At 46.0% G+C, this 21982-nt stretch overlaps 1 protein-coding gene across 1 annotated transcript in view; it reads right to left on the bottom strand.

Annotated features, from left to right (window-relative positions):
* Positions 1–21982, bottom strand: part of VILL (villin like) — a 40322-nt gene that overhangs the window by 10116 nt on the left and 8224 nt on the right. The window contains exons 2-14 of the mRNA XM_065629253.1: positions 16473–16554; positions 15121–15195; positions 12814–13010; positions 10825–10933; positions 10402–10512; positions 8238–8437; positions 8072–8150; positions 6737–6835; positions 4291–4444; positions 3187–3287; positions 2399–2536; positions 1466–1624; positions 146–325 (exon numbers count right to left, since the gene is read on the bottom strand). Of these exons, the coding sequence (XP_065485325.1) occupies positions 146–325; positions 1466–1624; positions 2399–2536; positions 3187–3287; positions 4291–4444; positions 6737–6835; positions 8072–8150; positions 8238–8437; positions 10402–10512; positions 10825–10933; positions 12814–13010; positions 15121–15195; positions 16473–16541 (1671 nt within the window). The 5' untranslated portion in view covers positions 16542–16554. The remainder of the gene's footprint in view (positions 1–145; positions 326–1465; positions 1625–2398; positions 2537–3186; positions 3288–4290; positions 4445–6736; positions 6836–8071; positions 8151–8237; positions 8438–10401; positions 10513–10824; positions 10934–12813; positions 13011–15120; positions 15196–16472; positions 16555–21982) is intronic.

Genomic DNA, 21982 nt, shown 5'->3' with positions numbered 1-21982 from the left:
CCGGCTACACCTTCCTCCATTGAAATTAATGGTCTACCTGCCCAAGGATACACCTCCACAGCTCAGTGGTGGTATGAGACTTAAGCCCCACACCAGCAATTTTTGCTTCCTTCAGCTGCCTCCCTTGGACTCCCTGCCGTCTCACCTTCCCACACCACAGGTAGCAGACTTGGCTGGTCGTCAGCAGGAAGACATCGTTGGAGTTGAGTGATGAGGCCCGGGCCGGCACCTCGGTGGCCTTTGTGTTCATCTCATCTGTGCCCCTCACCTGGAAGAGGCGAATCGCCGGCTCAGGCATGGTTTTCTGACCCCGGCTCGTGCCGCCCTGCAAGGAAACACAGAGGAGGATGGTACAGGGAGGTGAGGAGGACATGCAAATCCAGGGTGTGTCTGATTTGAGGAGGAAGACTTCTGGGCTCACAACCCTCCATGCTGCTGCAATGACAGACCATGGTCCTGTACAGAGGAAATCCAAATACCTTCTGGTTCCAGGTCAGAATAAAACCCACATGGCATAACTTGCACATTTCTCCCTGATTACTCTGAGTCTTGACCAGCATACGTCAAGATGTTCAAGTTCAATGTGAGCAGATCTTGGTGTCTGCAAAGCATTTGCTATGTAGACTGGGCAAGGTAGCTGGGATCTGATTTCCAGCTGCACTCAGCTTAGCTGAACATCTGCCATGACAACTGTATGGTGGGACCAACACCGAGAGCTGAGGGCAATCCCCATCTTCCCCAGCCATTTGCAATACCTCCACCACAGATGTCGGCCACCAAAGCAGCAAGTGAAGTGAGCTAGTAGTTAACGTGATATAATTCAGGCAGGGACAATTCAAATCACGTAACTCTTTGTAGGATATTTTGGAGGATGCTCTCTGGGTCATGGTATCTGTAACTCACAGGATGATTGTCTTATTGCAAATCTGCAAATTATTTTTGGATATAGTTGGAAAGAACATCACACATTAATGCTGGAACTCATGGGTGGACAGCTGAGTCCAGGTTAGTCCAGGACTGTGTTTACACATAAGGTGTTTAGACTACTTTGGATGTAGTAGAAATGTTCCACCACTTTCATCTGCCCACCCATGTAGACTTGGCAGGCTCCTTTGACAGAATCACAGAATCACAGAATGGCTGGGGTAGGAAGTGACCTCTGGAGATCATCCAGTCCAACCCACCTGCTAACGCAGGGTCACCACAGCAGATCACACAGGAATGTGTCCAGGTGGGTTTGAATGTCTCCAGAGAAGGAGACTCCACAACCTCTCTGGGCAGCCTGGTCCAGGGCTCTGGCACCTCAAAGGAAAGAAGTTTCTCCTCATGTTTAGATGGAACCTCCTGTGCTTCAGTCTGTATTTCTTGAATATCAGCCCCTTTTTCTGGGCTATTTCCATTGCAACTGCCAAGCCACCGCTAGTGCTTGCACCTTCCATTGCCCACATGCACAAAGTCACGTTACCTCGTAAATGACCAGCTTGCCCTTGAAGATGGCCAGGAAGTGTGCAGGCTCCTTGCCCATTGTCACGCGAACCTGCACAGCCTCATCCCCATACTTCTTGTCCAGCTCAATGGCATTGAGGGCACAGGCGGTGATTTCATCCACAGAGGCATGACGACCCTGGGGAAGAGAGAGATCATAGAATCATTTTGGATGGAAAAGATCTTTGAGATCATTGAGTCCAACCATTAACATAACACTGTCAAGTCCACCTCTAAACCATGTCCCTAGGAACCTCATCTACCCATTTTTTAAACCCCTCCAGGGATAGTGACTCCACCACTACCCTGGGCAGCCTGTTCCAATGCCCAACAGCTCTTTCTGGGAAGAAATTTTTCCTAATATCCAATCTAATGAGATGCCACATGTGATGTGATGAGATGAAGGGTGTGAACACCATTGTTACACAATATAACATCTTTCCAATCCCAAGCCCTGCATATAGTATCGTGAGATCAGAGTCAAAACTTCCAGATGTTTATATTTCCCTTGCATTCTATTTTCGGAGTCTTTAGCGTCCTATTTTCAAAGCTTAACTCTGTATTCCAGAGGAGGAAAACATACTTTGAAAAGGAAAGCAAAGATATTCATTTACCCACATCACCCCAGGAGCCTCAAGGGACAATCTGAAAGACCGCATTTTGACCTCAGCACTGTAAGCCCCATAATCCTGCACTCTGTGTGACATTGCTGGCTCTCAGTCTGATTCCAGTTTAGGCTCTGTGTCCATGCTGCCTACAAAGCACAGCTTGGGATATTGCAATGGACAACTGATGAGCAAAGGTTACCAGTTCTTCCGGATGCTTTGGTTGGGATTTGTGCGTACAACTGCTTCTCTCAGTTTTAGGCTTCTAGAAGACACAGCAGAGTCCCTTCTGCTTTGGTTTGACCTACCTGCCACATGTAGAGGACATAGTGAGGCCTGCCTGATCTCTGGTAGGTGTACAGGACCAGGTAGCAATCACCCCCGTAGAACTGCCCATATGTCTTGGGATTCACTGGCTGCATTTTCAGGTCCTCAATCCTCCACACCTAGTGAAAGAAACGTCTTGGTGAGCAGCAGTGGAGTCAACATGAAGACAGATCACTGAAATTCAGGTCTTCAATTGGAAAGATAACGCTTTCTTTCTCTCCTGGATGCCAGCGTGTGTTCCCCCAGCTTGATTAAGTGCTTGCTGGCAAAGTCAGGATTGTCACAATACATGTGCCATTAATGGACTTTCAGCAGTTGGTGGCCCTCAAAGAGGACCAGCCTCCAGGTCCCTCTCAGCCCTACAGTCCCTCTCTCAACCAGCCCCATCTTCCATGAGAGGCCACAAGAATGGGAGAGGGGCCTCTGCTCTGCACAAGTTTGTTTGATATGGACCTAACTGAGAGACAGTGTGAGAAGGGTGTTGACTATATCTGTCTCATGACCCACACCCATGGCAGGAGAGGGGTCATCTTGGCGACTGCTTTGCTCCACTGGTCATGGGTTGGAGAAGAAATGCCCATGAGCTGCTGCAACTGCTGCATTAAGGAGAGTTCTCAAGCACTTTGCTCTGGCTGCAGCCATGGTTCCTTGGGGAAGGTAGGTGGGCACCTCCTTCACAGCTCCCTACAGCTGCTGTGTATGAAAAGGCAGAGATGTTTGGAAACACGTTGATTATTGCATGCTCTGTCAGCAAAAGAAGTTCTCTCACCTCTATCTCCCCAGAAGCATCATCTACCATTCTCTGCTCAGCAGCGAGCTCCGGTCTGGCGTGGAGCTGAGTGGTGTCAAACTTCACTTGCTCCACCTTGGCTGCACGCAGCAGCAGAATAAAAACAAGAACCCAGTGAATGCACAATAACCTACCAACCCTCTGCATCACCCTCAGGCACACACAGAATTGTTATACGTGTGAAAAAAACCTGGTCCATGGTTGCAAGATGCCAGTCTTGCCACCTGTAATCCAGTGTTTTGGAATATGCGAGAGGTCATAAAATCCAGTGTTGACCTGTTACAGGTTGGCAACTGGTCATATAGTGCATTTCAGTGATGACTGCCTGGTAAAAACATTAATTGTCTTCTGACATAATTGTTTTCCAAATCTATACATATTCCCCTCCTTCTAAAATGTCACTTTCAGAAATAAAATGGCTACACTTCTCCAGCTCATGATAAAGAGAGTATTTATGGACAGCATAGATAGAGACAGAGATGCAGAGCAAAGAAAGAACTTGCAAGGGAAAGAGATTTGCGGTTCTCAGGCTATTATTGAGCATCTCTGTCACCATCCCGTCATTTGTCAACAAGTTCTCTCCCTTTGCTATTTTTTACTCTTTGGGGTTAATACATTGTAATAGTCACTTCAGCAGTGTGATAATTTGAGGCACCGTTTACACCCGCAGTAAATCACAGAATAATTCCATTGACGTCAGGAGGGTCTTGGATGGATGCCAATGTAAATGAAAGAAGAATGTTGTTCAACATGCCCTTATCAGGTTCAGCATTAGCCCTTTACAAAGCAAATTAGGAATTTCTGCAAGTGTGAAATTTTGCATACAGATTTTCAGATGAGAGTGGTCTTCTGCCAACATTTAAGTGGCAGTTGGGTTCACATAAGAAGTCTCAGCAGTTCTGAATGTTGTTCAGTTCCTGAATTCTTTGCGTCTACTGAAGAAGGTGGAAAATACAAGGCATGAGAAGAATGTGCACCAGATTTTCAAGATACTGAAGGCAGGAGACAGTTGATGTGAATGATGTTCCCTCAGCAGCTGCTTAGCACAGGTCAGAAAGCCAAATCCAGGACAAACACGCTCACCGATTTTGCCAGTAGTGTAGACTTTGCCCAGTCCTTGTGTTTCATCCTTTTCTGTCCACCTCTGGAAGAGCTGTTTAAACATGGCTGACTCTGCTCCATCATTCATCACTTCAATGTTGGTGGATGAAGGATAGCCTTTGGCTTGGATAAAACCCTAGTGGGGTTGAAAAATTACATTAGTGGGGACATGCCAAGATTTTAGAGACATGAGAAGAAAGATGTGGACCTGAACCAGCCGGAAGAATGAACATTCCCCCACTGAACACAGTGATATGACCAAGGGCAGGATTCACCCCAAGACTTGCATTCAGACTTATAAATGGAGGTGTCTACAAGCTCTCACTCTTGTATCCGTGTTCATTTATGTGTTTAGGGGACTGAACCTTATTCCTAGAGACTGGCCATCTGGATCAATTCCTAAACTTAATCTCTACACTGTACCTTAGTCTTGAAGGAAATCTCCTTCAATGGGCCTAATGAAAAGCCTCCTCTCCTATCTCAGACAGCTCCACAGATGGCTTCTGGTGATGGATCTAGGAGTGGAGGGGAGGGAGCAGTGATGGGGTGTGCCCATGACCCAAGAGCCTAGTTTAGTTCTTTGCTTTTCTCCAGACTTTTTGTCCTACTCTAAACCAGCAAGAACTATTCTCCCTGTAGTATGCTAGAGAGCATGAATGACAAGGTAGTGAAGAGATGGAGGGAGCTTAGTATCCTAGAGCATGATGTGTGGTCTGAAGGGACTAAACTCTCACAAATCTCTGGGGTTTTTTCTTTTTCTTTTTTTTTTCCCCCCTAAAACCAAATACTTTCTTTGCAATAGAGCTACTATTGAGCTAAAAGACTACTTCAACAGAGGTGCTTGATACAGTATGAGAGGGAAGAAAATGATCTGTGTTCTGCCACAATGCCAAAGTCATTGTTCTGTTTTGAGAACTGCTCTTGTATTTATCTCAGCAGGCTTCAGGATGACCTGGAGGTAACAGTGCTGACAGCAGTGGTTTGGGGAAGGAGCCTGATTGAGGGCTTCTGAGCATTCATCTTCTGCTGTAAATACTGCAGCCACACGCTACCCCCAGGGAAAAGCAGAGCAGATGGTCTTCCCATTCCTCCCACCTGCCGCATTGAAATAAAGAGATATCCTTTGTTCTGCAGGCGTAGCTCAGGGCCAGAATTTGCAGAGCTGATTGCCTACTAAAAAGCATCTGAGTTAAGCTTGTGAAAGGAGCACAGAGGACTGTAAGGTAAGTTTTAAGGCAAAGTTTGTCTAAGCTTTTCTTCTGCCAGACAATAGGTGCAACTGGTATTGAAGCTGAGTGTCTCCAGTTAAGACCTTATTGAAAGTGGGGCCACTGAACTTCAGTATCTCCAAGTAAGATCTCATTGAAGATGAGGCTGGTTTTGGTCTTCGCATAAGTGAACAGATGAATGAAAAGCTGTTTTGTTGTAGCATTCACTTCAACATGCCAACTTGTGAAAAAAAAACCAAACAAATGCCTTGCTCAGGCTCCCTCGAGGCTACTTATTTTTTCTGAAAGGAAGTGTTGAGGCATGCTCTGCCAGAAAATAACTGCATGGCAGCTCATCTGGAGGAGCGGCACAGGTGCCAGGGCACTGTGCTGGTGTGTGCTACCTTAACATGAGCCCTGGGATCGCCTCAGGTTGGCTGATCAGAGTTCTTAAGAGTTAATAACAGATCTCTTTCTACCCAGTGGAAGAGCCCTGTACCATCTTCAAATTTAGATGTAGAACTGGGTCCAGACTTATTGGCATTGTGAAGATTTGTTGCATGTAATGGACTTGGGGTTGAGGCCTGTAGCACCTACATAAAATGTCTGGCTTTTCCAAAGACCCCAAGTAGTCAAGTTCCCCACTGACTTGCCCAAGGTGTTGCTCTTTGTTGGGAACACAAGAGATGCCTTTCAGGGTCAAAGCAGTGGTCCATGCTGCCTGGGACAGTGGCACTAAGAGATGCTGTTTAGTGAGCACATGTGAGCTTGGTGGCTCCCTTCACTCTCCCTAGCATCCACAATATTGGGTCATGGATGTTAGAGAGGATATAAGAGCCTCTTTAATACCCATTTACGGGCCTGTTGACCATTAATTTGTCTAATCCCATCTTGATCCTACTGATCCTCTCTGCCCCTACCATCTCTTGAATCAATAAATTCCAGAAGTCCATCATTTACTGTGTAACGAAGTATTTTCTTTTATACTTTCTCTTGTTTAACCAATTTATTCTCAGTTTTATTGTCAGGTCTTAGTTCCAGTCCAATGTGGTGACTAACAATTTTATGTCTGCGTCATCAACGCCTCCCTTAGACATTTAACCTCTCTCTGTTATTACACAGGCCAGCTCCTCAAGACCTACGCTTGATTGTAATTAGTGGTCAGATATAGATTAGCACTTAGCCTCCCACGACATTATTTGCACTATATTACAACTCACCACAGCTCGAGTGAAGGCTGCTTTTTTCTCTTCCAGGCTGGAGGCTTTCCCCCTCCAGACATAAATCTTAAAACCGCCTTGGTCTAAAATGTAGCAGTCCTGAGGTGAAACAGAAAAAAAAGACATAAAAAGCTCTGCACAGACAAAGGTCCTCATTTGTAGGCTACTCAGGTTGGATCCTTCTTGAAGATTTAGATTAGATGTAGATCTAGCTTATTTCCTTGCCTTGTAGAGCTCTAATCTTGGTTCAGCCATTAACAGAGGCAACAGAGGATGGTTTTAGTGTGGTCCATAAATGGACTACAACTACCATCAACCCTAGAGTGCAGGGGTTCATGGTTACGCTGACTTTGTGAGGACACCTGACCCACGCAGCTGCCCTTTAACTGTAATGAGTTAAAATACTTATTTTTCTTAGACATTGTTCAAAACTGGCCATTACCATCTCATGAGACATGTTCCCAAACCAGCGGAAACACCAGCTCCAAAAGGCTCCAGGACAAGTGTGTGCTGAAATACCATCCTCAGCCTGCTGTGCTACAGCACTGCTGACAGTGATGCTCATTTATGCCAAATATGCTACTAAAGGAGCAGGAAAAGCCCAAGCTGGGCATATTCTGCATGTCTCCACTGCACAGAGCTGGTGCTCCGAACTGACAACCCACTGCGTGACCAAAGGTTTCTCATTTTTCAAGCCGAACTTTGACAAGAAAAGCAAAAGCTTCATACCCCTGTAAAAGGAGACTGAGATTTAACAAGGCTGACACCAGGGTGAATAAGGGAGCTGGAGCCTTGCAGCACAATACCGTTTTGGAATAGGCTGGTTTGCGTTACAGAGGATTAAGGATGAGAAATTCTCTGCCAAATTTTAGCCAGGGGGATACTAGGAAAGTCTCTGTTTTCTTAAGCCTTTGGGCAGAGACTGTGTAAGAAATCTTCATGATTATATGAGCAGAATACTTATTTGTTCTTAGTTTTGCAGATGGAGGGCTATCCCCAAATATCAGGTGTCAAGAAGCCTTATTTCCATCTGGAATTTATTCCTGGCCCACAGCTCTCCTTGACTCTGATTGCCAAGCTATTATCATCCTTGGCTGAGAGGGTCAATTTGCCATCTCTCCTTAGAGCAGCTTCAACACATCACCTACCTCTGGCCACCGAGGCTGTAGTAGGGATAAGCTGTCCTGTTTTCAGAGGACACATGATAAAATTGAATAACAGAAGGGCTGATAATTTTCAGGAAATGGGGTATCCCATTGAAACAGGTGCTTAGCTGAAAATAAAGCAAGCCACAGCATCCTTTTCTTGCTGTAAGGGCTGATGGCTTTCTCTCACCTCATGCTGGAGCAGATCCTGTGTCAGGGGCCGGGTAGCTATCTCCTGTACCACCAGGTCGTTGTCCTTCTCATAGACACTGAAAAACAGAGTCATCGAGCAGAGTCAGGCTTCATAGCGCTTGCCGCAAGAAAGAAGAGGGTTTGGAGCCCATTCCCAGACTTACTGGTACAGCCGGACATTTGCTTTCTGCAGCTCATCTGCTTTCGCATCTGGGATGGCCTCTCGGAGCTCCCCGCGCCTCTCACCCAGCACCATCTTCATGATCTGCATGAGGTCCGGGGAGTCTTTCTCGTTGTCAATGATACCGATTTGAGCACGGCCGCCTCTTTCGCTGTCCCTGATGCTGCGAGCCAGCGCCAGACCCTGCACAAGGATCAGCAGATCATAGAATCACAGAATAATTTGGGTTGGAAGGGACCTCCAAAGCTCATCCAGTGCCCCCCCTGCCATGAGCAGGGACATCTGCACCAGCTCAGGTTGCTCAGAGCCCCGTCCAGCCTGGCCTGGGATGTCTCCAGGGATGGTTCATCCACCACCTCTCTGGCCAACCTGGGACAGTGTCTCACCACCCTCAGTGTAAAAAATTTCTTCTTCATGTCTAGCCTGAATCTCCTCTACTGCCTGTTTATTAACTAACTCTCAGGAGAATATTGCATATTATAGTTGCTACTGGTGCTTGCTCCTGCATGGCACAGGCGTATGGTAGCCATAACAGACGTTGCTCATGTGTGACTGTACATAAGCAGGTCCAACCATCTTGTGATGGTCTGGGAGACGCACACATGCTGAGGAAAACGAGGCTGGATGCTTCAGAGCTGCAGTACCCTGGGTGTCCCGTGGTGACATTTTACATTTAAATGTTTCAAGTATTCAAAAAACTTGGATGTTTTCTGTGAAAAAAGCAGCATGAAATGCCAAGCAACTAATTAGGCTGAAATCTCCATTTCCCACTGAATTATTTTTTTCCATGACTCTTACCGCAATAGCTTTGAAAGGGGCCCCTCTTTGTTCGACCTAGGAGATGATCTGCTTGATTGCCAGGCCTGAGATGAACCATGGCCTGTTCCTCACAGCAGCCATCCCTCTACCGGTTCCCCCTTCTCTGTGTCCTGATGGTTTATTTGTCTGTTATCCAGTTTCTGTTGGATCTTCTCTAGCCATCACGTCCTGGAAAATCTTCCCTGTGAAGATTCCCCCCACTCCTACCTTATCAGGTCACACCATGTGAAGAGCAGACCTGCCTACTTTTTAATGTGTATACTGACTGGCTACAAGTTTGGCCACCAACTTTGCTGATAACCCATGGATATATCTTGCTTTATTACATCTCTGTATCTCGGTTCCCCTATCAGTAAAATAAGGATAATGACCCTTTGCAACGTGCCTTAAGAGCTATGGATATGACCTATTGACACCTGGGTTATGTATTCCTAGTTGTGTTATACTGACCAAACTGGAATTCCCTGTGATGCTGCGGTTACTGCAGCTAGACTTAGTGGTGTTGTTGGCTTTTTAGCCCTATGTCATGCAAACTACAGGGCACAGAGGGATGGAGATGGACCTCCCCAGAGGGAACTGGATGCCTTTTTGGAGCCGGAGCTAGTGATGTGATGGGCCCCTCACTACAGGAAAGACATCAAGGTGCTGGAGAGGGTTCAGAGGAGGGTAACAAGGCTGGTGAAGGGTCTGGAGCACAAGTCTGATGGGGAGCAGCTGAAGGACCTGGGGCTGTTTAGCCTGGAGGAGGCTGAGGGGAGACTTTCTCGCTGTCTACAACTACCTGAAAGGAGGTTGGAGCATGGGGGGGGTTGGTCTCTTCTCCCAGGTAGCAAGTGAAATGGCCTCAGGTTGCACCAGGGAAGGTTCAGATCGAATATTAGGAAAAATTACTTCATGGAAAGGGTTGTGGGGCATTGGAACAGGCTGCCCAGGGGCAGTGGTGCAGTCACCATCCCTGGAGGGTTTTAAAAGACATATAGACAAGGCTCTTAGGGACATAGTTTAGTGCTAGATTTAGGTTATGATTGGGCTTGATGATCTTGAGGGTCTCTTCCATCCAAAATGGTTCTATGTGCCCACAGCTGCCCATGAAACTCAAGATGAGGCCAGGTCTGAATGTGAGCAAACATTTCTCTGGTCCTCCAATACCAGCAGTTTGGCAAGTAGAAGATTTGCAATTATCTTCTCTGCTCATCTTTGTGTTGCTGGTTTTACTGAGATTTTCACTGTGCAAACATTGAGCATTGTTTCTCTGTTTTGTTTTGTTTTGTTTTTCCAGGCATCAGAAGGTACTGCTGGTAAACCAGGTGGCTTTTGCCTGTACTCACCCTGGATTTCTCAGCAATGCTGCAGTTGGGTCCGTTCCACTGAATCAGCACTTTCCCAAGGTCCAGCAAAAAAACATCGCCCTTATTGAAACTGTCCCAGGAAAGCGCTACCTGTCATGAGGAAATGAAAGTGTTTGGCAAACTGGGGAGGACAACAAGAGCTCCAGGGGACAAGTCGCAGCCATCGTGAATTTGCCCTTGGGGATGTAACAACTGGTCTGCAATGACATGCTCATTTTTGCTAGCACTCAGCTATTCACTGAGCCCAATGGCTTCAAACCCCCAAGTGACATCTTGAAAACCATCGTGTAGTAGGAGGCCTTGAACACAGATGAGTTATCAAGCAGGCAAACCTAGTCAAAAATGGGTGTAGAAGGAGAGGAAAAATAAATGATCCATAAGAAGAGGCGGTCTTCTAATTACCTCTGTGGCTGACACATGCTTCTTCCCCTTGACATGAAGAAGACGCTTGATGTTGTACATATTGGTCTCCACATGCCTAAATCCTGAAGCCACTCCTCCCTTCTTGTAGCTGTTGTGTAGCAGGGAATCAAGAGTTAGAACTGGTTAGAAAATACCTTCCCCTCTATGCTCTGAGAGCATCTCAAGCTTCTGGTGGCAACTAAAAAATCTAGAGCCAATATAATCTCTAAGTCCTAAAAGGGGAGTGTCAAGGCTGGTGTGTTGACTCACTCTACTGTTGATGGCTCCTGCTCAGACCATGACTACTCACAGTGTCCTTCCACCTGTTGTGGATGCTGTGTTGCTGCTGTGCATCTTGGGAGAAGGCGTGTAGGTGAACAGGCAGGTCAGGAATGGCAATGGAAACATAACTACCAAACTGAAAATCCCATTAACCATGGCTGTGGCATCTCAGAATTGAAATATTCGATAGACATTTGATTAAAATATGAAGCATATTTTGCAGAGAATAGACTTTTTGCTAAAATGTATTTTTGTTCAAAATATTTATTCTGTTAAACGTAGCTTAGATACGAAATTGTTGTGATAAACAGAACTAAATGGCAAAGGGGTGCAGGACACCGTCTTTCTTTCAAATTTAATATACCAATTTTTATTGTCCTTCTGTCCTTGAACACACACTTTGCAATAGCTGCTGTTAGCACCGTTTTGTTTGACTGCACGATGCCATCCCCTCCTTTCTGTGCAACTTTGTAATAAGACACAATCACATCATGAGAGGACACAGTCCCCCAAGGAAGTCCCAGTGCCTTTTTAATGGTTTTTGGGCAAGTCTAACCCACTTCCACATATCTGAGACCATTTTAGAAAACAGATGCAATGTTCATACAACAATAATAATTGACACAATGTAATTGCCATTTATGGGAAAAAGAGACAATTGCTGGGACTCTTAGAGTTTTTGCCATGTATTTTATCATAGCTTGGAAGAGACTGGCAAATGTGGTCAGGCATGTGAGCGATTCACGGTACTTCAGACTTGTTTGGCCCAGTTTAACTTATCCACAGATGGATGCTCTGGTGATTAGTCCACCTGTCAAGGTGTGGAAAGAGCCTGTTTTAATTTCTCAATCTGCCTCAGACTTCCTGCTTGACCTTAGGTATGTGGTTTAGACCAAGATGAAGTCTAACTCATATTGATTTCAGAGGCAGATACATTTCCAAATCGACATTTAAACCTATATGGTTTTGAAGGTCTGAATTTTAGTCCTTCATTGTCCCTTACTCATCTTCAAGATGAGGATAAAAGCACTTTTGTGTCCCATGAAAGTCCTGAGGAAACTCATTAGAGGTTGTAGAGATGCACAATACAGAGGTATAAAAGCCAGACTGGGATAAAGGGTATTGACCAAGGATGGGTTTTCATCTGAATTTTCTTCAGATGTTTAAAAGCAAGGCTGTTTATTGTCAGGGAAGGTCCTCCTGGAGGACAGCTATTGGAGTCACCTTCCGAAGACCCCAAAGTGAGCAAAGACCTCAGGATTGGATTCCACAGTATCTTTTAGATGACAGATGTTCAGAGTGAAACTTCCCTTCCGCTACAGGTATATTATTCCCAGTGTGAGCCAAATCAGCATTTCTCTTCAAGGTGGATATTAGTCTGAAGTGCTCTGAGTGGGCAAATCAATCTAAAGTGTGTGGAGGAGAAGAAGGAAAACCCCAGGGTGAACAAAAGGGAGGTTAAGATGCAATTACAGCAAATAACTGGGAAAATGACCAGTAGAAGAGAACGGCATGGTTCCAGTCCCAATGCTTACAACTGATTTTTTCAAAATGGGAAATTTTTCTTCTGAATTTTCACCAACTTCAGTGCTGACCCATGTCTTTTTCAGATATTTGAAATGTTGACGGCTCTGGGATGTAGAGAAGCAGAGAGATAACCTCAAGGACCCTGACCCTCCTCGTTGCAGGGTGTTTTACGCTACTCACATAATGCCATTGCGGAAATAGCTTTGGAAGGTCTCAGACTCATGTCCCTGCACTTCCCGGTGCTGCACGGGGTTCCCTCTGAGCGCGTTGTCCAGCTGGGTGACATACATGGCCGCGGCACCTTGCTCATCCTGAGATGAGTCCTTGCCAATCCAGTAATGCAAATCCACAGTGGAGCCGCGAGAGGTTCTTTTGGTCTGGAAGAGATGGGAAAGACGAGTCAGGATGAAGAAACAGCTCGTGTGTGTGATTCAAATATCTCTGGCCAGCGAGACCTGGCAAAACCAAGAGACCATGGAGCCCTTTCCCAGGGCCTGTCCCAGTTCTGCATTTCTTCTGGGCAAGGGGAGATAGGATGGAGCTTTAGGGTGCTCCCTGGGGGATCAGCCTGGAGCCAGGGACCTGATTCAGGAAAGAATTTATGGGTCTTATGTACATATTGCACTGAAACGTGTTTCTGTCTGATATGCTTTTATAGATCTCGCTATTAAGGAAAACTGAGCATCTTGCAATTACAAAAAGTAACTCATTCTACCCATCCTACTTTTGTACAGTTTGATATTAAAACTTAAAGGAGACTTTTCTCATAGATCACCTTTTTAAATGTAATGTATACTGCTATTTATTTGCCTGGAGATACTATCCTTTCTTTCTTGTTCTCTTTCTCATCTCACAGTACACAGGAACACAAACTGCCTCTGAATTCCTGCTGACTTGCAAAACAGACATCACTCCAAATGAAGCTGAGCCTGTGTGCACATGCTGTGATTCGTCTTATTACAGAAAAACCCAATAGCCTAGAAAAAGGAGGCAAGGGATCTGTGAACAGGTGTGCTTATCGTTCTGTGAGTTGTGCCAGTTATTTTTCAGCACCTACTGTGTTAAACCCTATCATGGACACCCGGGAAAGGTAATGAAAGCTTGTTTTATAAACTGGATTTGACACTAAGTTCTGTTTATTTGCTTTGTGCAGTGATACCACAGCGAAACACACCAAAAGAACTTGAATAAAACACAGCTCGGCTCCTCCAGGCACAGCTAATTAATTTGTTGCAAAATCGCTCAATTTAATACACTGCTATTGAAGAAGATCAAAGTCCCGTTGTCCTGTGGGCTCTCTTTGTTCGGAGAGCCTCCAGTCAAGATGCAGAATGCAAAGATGAATATTTTTACCTTCCTGCCTGCAGGGGGGAAGGAGAGTTGTGGGCTGATTAAGGGCTTTTCTACCTGGGGAAGCTATTGCAACACACACTGAGCCTGTGAGCATCAAAATCTATACTGCTATCTATAGTCACCTCCTTGCAAGGACACTCGTATTCTGCTCTAAGCATGTCTTTGGGTAGCTGCTTCCAATCGATTCAGCACTTAAAAGGCAGCATAAAGGCATGTACATGGTGAATTAGAGAATGAAACTCATTCTGCTTCGCTCTCCCAACCTACTTTCCTAGCGTGATGTAGAGTGGATAGGCATTTGGTTGTTGTGGGATAGTGGAGGCTTTGCTGCCTCTTGACTGATGGAGATGTTTGCAGGAGGGATCACTCAGACCCAGAAGGTGGGAAATGCTTCTGGTTTCCACCATACGGACATTGTTTGATGGCAATGAGGCCTGGTTTGCTCTACGCAGATGAAGAGATTTGGAAGGAAGTCTGGGAGGTGAGTGGAACACATCATCCTCTCACAGAGCCTCAGGAACACAAGGTATTTTGTACAGCCCATATAGTAGAGCTGGTTCTCAGAAGTTCCTCATGCTTCTGGCCAGCGGGGGTTCAGCTGGTTGCAAGTAGGTCTGGACCAAATTTGGGACGGACAGATGAAGTGGCCTGATGGGGACATGAGAAAGGCTGCAGAGCCTCCCTGATGCTTGTGTAACATAGAGTAAATGGCAGACCTTCATAACACATATCACCTGCTGAAAAGGAGACCCTCCAGTCAATCAGCTCTCGCACCCCCAAAAGATTCCCATAAGTCATGCAAATGTGGGCCCTGATTTAATTTGCCAGGAACGTACTGGCTATTTTGCCATGTCTGGACAACACTCAGTTGATTAGAAGATCAATAATTTCAGTGAACTGCTAAGTTAATAGTTCTTCTGGACTTCTGATTTACTAAACACACAGTGTTTTTGCAAGAGCCATGTTAAATTCACATGTGTGATTAGATGGTGAACACACACTAACAACCACATTTACTCACAGCATGTGCTGCTCTCGCCAGTGACAGTACAGGGTCCAAGACGGAGCTAAACAAAAAGAAAGGGTTGAACCAGTTGCCTACCAAAGTGACCAATGTTTGTTGTCCTTACTTACATGCAGAACTATGTAACAGTCTCCTTCAAAAAATGTCCCATAAGCCTTTTCAGGTACAGGAACCATCTTCATATTCTGTAAGAAAATGAGGGTTTGGGTCATTGCTAGAACTTCAGAGCCAGAAGTTAGTGGGTGTGAAACAGGACAGCTGCGGTGCATGAAATGCTAAGGTGACAATCAGGGTTTGGAGAAGGGCTGTGCTCGTAGGCTGGGAAAAGCCACTTCTGGGGGAAATCTCAAAATTAGTAAGGGGTAAATGATAGGGCTGCTTGGCCAGACTGACAAATACCTTTTACTCTTCTTCTCCATCTGCAGTCCTGTAGGTCTAGAGCAAGAAGACTTAGTGGTCAGATTGAAGTGCTTCAGAGTTTGCATGTGTAGGGGATTTCCCATCGGAGTGAGCACGTATCACCTCAGGTTTAGTTTTGAGGCATGGTTTTTACTCAGTACCCACCAGGACACAAGCAGATCTTGGGCTTGATCTGGTTCTGTGGTTCCCTGGAATTAGGGACATACATTCTTCTGGTGGCCTGACTTGCTTCCCAGCATACCAGCATGACCCTTGTGAACTGACACGTCTCTAATTACAGATCCTCTGGAAACAAGCTTAGTACAGTGCTTCGGAGAGGAATGGAAAGGCCAATATCCTGTGATATTTGAAACCTGTAGAGAGCCACCAGCATTTGATGACACATGTTGGAGCCCCTTCCCATCCTCCCCTGAGTGGATTCTGGACCTCATTCTAAGCCACCTCTCATTGCAGGGGAATGTTCTTGGCAAATTGGGCCAGAAAAGGGCAGAATTGAGCACAGCCTGGCTCCGAACCAAAACCAAACATCACCACAAGCAGAAGGTGACCTCGCAGGCTGCAGTATCTCTCTTTGCAGTGACCCATCGACTGGAGTAGGAAAGACGAGGATGAAGTTCAACTAGACTCCATGAGATACCTTTGCTGCAAAAATGGGTGTGTTTCCCATGGAAGCTGCTGATAGAGACTATGATTACCTATGTGTAACCCCTATTCTTGGTGAAATAGGGAATTAATTTCTGCTGTGCTAAAGCGGCCTTGCATTGGTTCCTGAAGCGGGAGAGAAATCCTCCAGTGCCAGAGGAACAGCTTCAGTCCTAGCAAATTCATTTTTCCTTAGTCAATATCATCCCTGTTTTACAGAGCAGGAAACCAAAGCAATAATATGTTGAAAGTTGCATAGAGAGAAGTTGGGTCTCCTGGTTCCCACTGTATCCCTCTTTTTCCACCCAGATTACTTCAATAATACCTCTTTCTTGAAACATACGCGCCCCCCCCATACACACGAGCAGGGGACATATGCCATCATCGCCTCTTCTCATACCTCTATGACCCATATCTGCAGTCCCAGCTTTCTCTCGATAGTTGGGAGATTTGTGTCACCGTCTGTCATCCTGCAGTCTGAGCTAGAAGGAAAAGGAAGAAGAAAAAACAAAATAACTATATAATTGGATACAGCCGTAAGTGTGCTAGTCAGCTGGGCTCCTTTTACCATCAGTGGAGGTTTAATACAGATAATCCACACCTTGAAGTGTTGCTATCTCTCTGCTGACTATGAAGAGGGAACAGTTGCAATTATCAACAGTAAGGTGGGATAAACCCCTACTCCCAGGGTATCTATGCTCATGGGGGGCCAAAGTGTGGGATCACAGCCCAACAAAGACTGGATAGGAGACAGTTCTTCTGGTGTGGGATTATTTTTCCTCTCTTTGAATTGATAGAAAAGATTTGGTGGGATGTTGGACCTGACATCAGTACTGCTTTTTTCCCACCATGGCACGAGGGGTGGCAGAGACACCCTGGAGACCCATGGCCTCCTGGAGTAGCCACTCTGGAGCATTGAGAGCCTAAGGAATGAAGCCCTTCCACATCAGGAGGAGATTCGGGACTAAATTAAGACACCTGCAAGGTATTTCAGTGCAGCGCACCAGGCTCTCAGCTCCATAAAGGTCGATGGAGACACAGCCAGCACAGTCAGCAGAGCATAGGGAGTGATCCAACCGATGACTCCAGTGTCTACTTTACACATAGCTGAGCATCTCCCTAGGCTCTGCTTGCCTGTATAGGGAAGAGGTAGGTTTCGGTTGTCCACACAAGGTATCTGGGGACATTAGTGATGTTTTTGGTATCTCCAGCTGCCCCTCTGACAGGTGAGAATCTCTCATCCATCCTCTATCATACTTACCAGCTTTTTTCTTGAAAAAAGGACTACCCTTAGCTATGTTCCATCTTCCTACTGCTTGGATAGCTGAGGTTTTGCTTAAGAAGCAACTTCTGAACCCACCTTGTTTACAGGGCAACCTCCTAAAGCAAATCAACCCCTAAAACAATGTACATGAAAACACTGAGTTATATCCTAGAATTGCTGGTTGGCCCGTGGGACATGGCAGGTGCCTCCTGAGCAGCTTTGCTCTGGTGGAGCAGCCTTGGGACAGATTGTCTTTGGGTAGGGGCAAGACCCATATCAGCCTCTCCCATATGAGTCAATCCTGCTCACAAATCAAGGCCCAGCTTCGAAAGAAAACACGGCTCACTGATTTCTGTGTTTTGCATTCATGCGCTTGGCCAGTGCGCTCCCCTGATTTGCATTTGGTCGCGATAGACTGAACGATTGTACTATGTTAAAAACAACAACTTGATTGACTGCATTTTCTTCTCTGTCTCTGGATGAAAAGGCCGCGCTGATTGTAGGCCACGGCCTCTCATGTGCTCCTCTGCTCAGCTGTAGGAAACCGCTTGGCACAACCACCGAGCCACGACAAGATGAAAAATAAAAGAAGATATTGTACAAAGCCATGGAATAAGCTTCTTCTGACGGAGGAAAGGAATGAAGACAGGTAATCCTCTGCCAGAAAGAATGTTTATTGCTCGCGTTATGAGAGCATGGAGAGACGTGCTGCACTTGGAACCATAAAGTCTTAAGAAGCGACGGTCATTCTCTCAAAGAGTTTACACAGTAAGTAAGAGCAAAAAAATTGCTATTCTAGGCAGGAACATCGGTCCATCCAGTTCTCCCACAGCCCAGAGCTGCCAGACCCTGTCTCCTTGTACAGTCAGTAGAAAGATGCAGGTACCTCCTGGGGTGTTTTGAGCAGAGCACCAACACCTCTTTGCTGACTGAGCAGGCACCCACGGCCTGGCAGTGCCCGGTAGCAGGAGTCAGACATGCTCACTCCTTCCTGAACACAGACACATCTGAAGGACTGTGGAAAACTGAGTCCGTGTGGCCTCAGGTACCCACCAGGAGCACATCCAGCAACCTTCATCTCCCTCTTCAGGTCCTCCAGATATCTTCTAGGCAAGGAGACAAACAGCAAGGAGAAAAAACCCCACATTTTTCATCTCAGTTCCCAGAAAGGTAATTGAGACCCACAGAGATTAAAAGCCAGATCCAGGAAGATATTTCAGTGTCTACAGAGGAGCTAGACACTTCTCTGAATGAGGTCCTGACTCATCTACCATAAAGTCCAGGGCTATCAGGGACTGAAGCCAAAATCAAGATCTCAGTTCATATCTCTAACCAAAGACCTTTCTTTTCTTTTAATATGGCATTTAAAAGGTCCCTATCAAAGAAAAAAACCCACATGAAGCCTCCTTCTCTCGCTTATCTTTTTAATTTATTTAGGGATTTTTCCTTCTAGCATCAAAACAGGAACAACCTGAAAACAAAGCCAATAAAGATGTTTACATCCAAGGGAGAATTCAGGAGGGGTGAAGTTTTTTAGCACAACTGACACTGCTCCCTGTGGAAGGCAGCAGGCGTCTTGCTTGCCTGCTAACAGCGCAGGAAGCGGGTAGCTGGCCAGATGTGAGACACAGCTGGCTCCCCACATCTCCCAGCATCTCCCATCCAAAAAATTAACCCAAAGGACGCTGAGATTCCTCTGAGTGCAGACAGACGTGTTGGACAAAACCCTCTGAAATACAGCAACGCTCTACTGATTCCCACCCAAACCTCTTTGACTCAAACCAGGGATCTTGGATCTCCTCCGCTCCTGGAGCTCTTTTCTCCATTTGAAACCTGCCCATTAGTGCTGGTCCCAGCTTTTCTGGGAAATTCTGTCCCTCCCTTCCTCCTTAGTCATTAAGCTTGGGCGGGGCAGGGGGTGCATGAAGCACAGACGAGGTTGGCTGTTTCTTTGGACTTTCCATCTCCTTTCAGCTGCTGGCCAAGTTAGAAATAATAGGAATATTACTTATATAATCAGACAGCTCATTTCATTAATGATTTAATGTGGGTTTTTAATCAGATGACCCCATAATTCAGCTCCTGCCCAGACACAAAATCTAGTATTTATGGAGTGAAAGCCTCCCATCTGTGCTGGAATCAGGAAAGGCAGAAACTTTTCTAATTTAAGAAGGAAAAAATGGGATGTTAAGAGGCTCGGGTTCACTGTGGGGTTTGAACAGAGATGTCAGGGTCAGTTCCTGTCTCAATCAAACCAGTTTTGTCCAGGATTAGGTGAAACACAAATTGGCAAGAAGTGTGAGTCAACTGCCTCTGGGGCAGGAATCCACCAGAAAAAAACCTGGTTATGGGAATGGACATTTGTTTCCTTGTACACAGACACAACTTTACCTCTGAAGGGGGAAGAGATATACTAAAGCAGCTATAGCTCCCCTCTTTGCCTCTATGTTAGTAATATGAATAAATTTCCACCTCCAGGGCCAGCTACTCTATTTCCACCATTTCCAGGGACTTTTGCAACCATGGAAAGAGAAGACAAGTTCACACCATGCACGTGGGCTTAGAGGTGACCACGGCATAACAAAGATAACTTCTGGCTTGGAGGTTCTCTGCTGGGTCACCCCACTTGGTTAAGATACTATAAATTAAACTGCAAAGAGAAAATGCTGCTGTTGGATGAGGGCAGAGGAGCTGGAAACCAAATGCTCGTGGCTGGTGGGGTGGCTGGATGTCACAGTGAGTACAACCTGGAGCCTCCAGAGCTAAAAGAAAAGCCTTCCCTAGTGCGCTCTAGGTAACGGAGCTGGTGGGTGAGGGCAGATGGGTCTCTGTTACACTCGCTCCCCTTCATGTGCTGCCAAAATCACAGCAATGCTCCCACTTGCAAAATATGATCCCCATCCCCTCTCCAGCCAGCATAACGTGGGGAAAAGCTTTGCCTTCAGGAAGGACTAGATGATTAATTAAGTGTCAAGGTCACTCCCAAGTTTGGTTAATGAATAACAGTTGGGATGGAAGTGCCAGCAATCACTACTTCATTTTGGTCAACCTGGTACGTGTTGAGCAGCAGACCTAGCAGGACATTTCTTCAGGCAGACTCAGTCTGTTTGGGTGGGGAGGGAAAATAAGGACTCAGAAGGGGGATAGAAGATAATTTCAAACTCCCGAAGTACATTCTGAATTAAGTCTGATTTGGCTTGCCTGGGTTTTGGCGGCACACTTACTCGGCTGCAGTCACGGTAATAAAAAAACCCAAGTGAAATGACTAATGCTCTGTACAGCTTTGGGAAAATAGGAAGCAGCTGTGGCTCCAGCCTTTCCAGGCTGAAAGGCCTAATTATTGGGAATACTTGGACTGGCATCAGATGAGGTAAACCAGGGCTGTTGAATTGCTTTCATTGTCTCCATTATAGTTGGGCATCTGGGCCCAAGTAGGTGCCATTTTTTTGTTTGCAGCGAGGACAGCAGTTAACTGTTGTTTTGTCCAGAGGAATGAAATTCCATGTCCAGTTACCTTCTGTGACTCACCAGCTCTTGCTTGGGATTGTTGCTTTAAAAGGCGTCTATAAGAAAGATGGGGACAGAATTTTTAGCAGGGCTTGTTGTGATAGGACAAAGGGCGATGGTTTTAAACTAAAGGAGGGGACATTCAGGCCAGACATGAGGAAGAAATTTTTTACACTGAGGGTGGTGAAGCATTGGCCCAGGTTGCCCGGAGAGGTGGTGGATGAACCATCCCTGGAGACATCCCAGGCCAGGCTGGACGGGGCTCTGAGCAACCTGAGCTGGTGCAGATGTCCCTGCTGGGGCTGGACTGGATGAGCTTTGGAGGTCCATTCCAACCAAAACTATTCTATGATTTTATGAATGGTGACTGTCCCTAGCAAGGGACTATCCAGATATACAACACTCAACAATGTGAGCTGACTTTTATTTTCCTGTAGCAAGAGGAGAAAAAGTGGTTTTTATCTTGCATGGAAATGATAGGTAAGAAGTTCCAGCAATGGGGCTTGGCTTCTCATACTGTCACACAGTCACATAATATCCTTCTCCAATTTTTTGGCGGGAAGGCAAATTTTGCAGAGGTGAGAGCACCTGCGATATACGTATCTACATGTGTATGTGTGTGTTGGTGACAGCTCCCATCCTCTTGCACTGTCCCAGGAAGGGTTACAACCAGAGAAGCTGAATCGCATTGCCATGTTGGATGTTCTGGGACATGGTAATGAGACAGGGAATGGGATATGTGCTTTTGGGGGTGGCAAAAGAGGGAAAAGTCCACCTCAGCTCACCCTTCTCCTCCAGGTCCAGTGAGGTCCAGGTTCAGGAGCTCATTGCGGCCAGTGTGCCCAGGTGAGGGCTCTATCCAGAATTGCCTGGCTGACCACAGAGAGCACTTCAGCCTTCTTGGAAAGAGCTGTTGCCTGGCAGCTAAACTTACATAAAACAAGCCTTGAAATGAGATGCTATTTCTGATCATGGTGAGTAATTAAATATTGGAACAGCTTATTAGGGAAGCTGGCAGGCTCGCCTGTAGTTAATGTCTTTGAAATGAGATGGCTAAATGGTAGGGGTGTGCTCTCTGGGCTTGGCTCCTTGGGGTCTATGACCATAAGCCCCTGTTCAGGTGCTGCACTTACAGCAAG

Source organism: Caloenas nicobarica, chromosome 2 (assembly GCF_036013445.1).
Source record: "Caloenas nicobarica isolate bCalNic1 chromosome 2, bCalNic1.hap1, whole genome shotgun sequence".
Taxonomy (NCBI): Eukaryota; Metazoa; Chordata; class Aves; order Columbiformes; family Columbidae; genus Caloenas; species Caloenas nicobarica.
The sequence above is the reverse complement of the archived record's forward strand: the minus strand, read 5'-3'. Positions and strand labels throughout refer to the sequence as shown.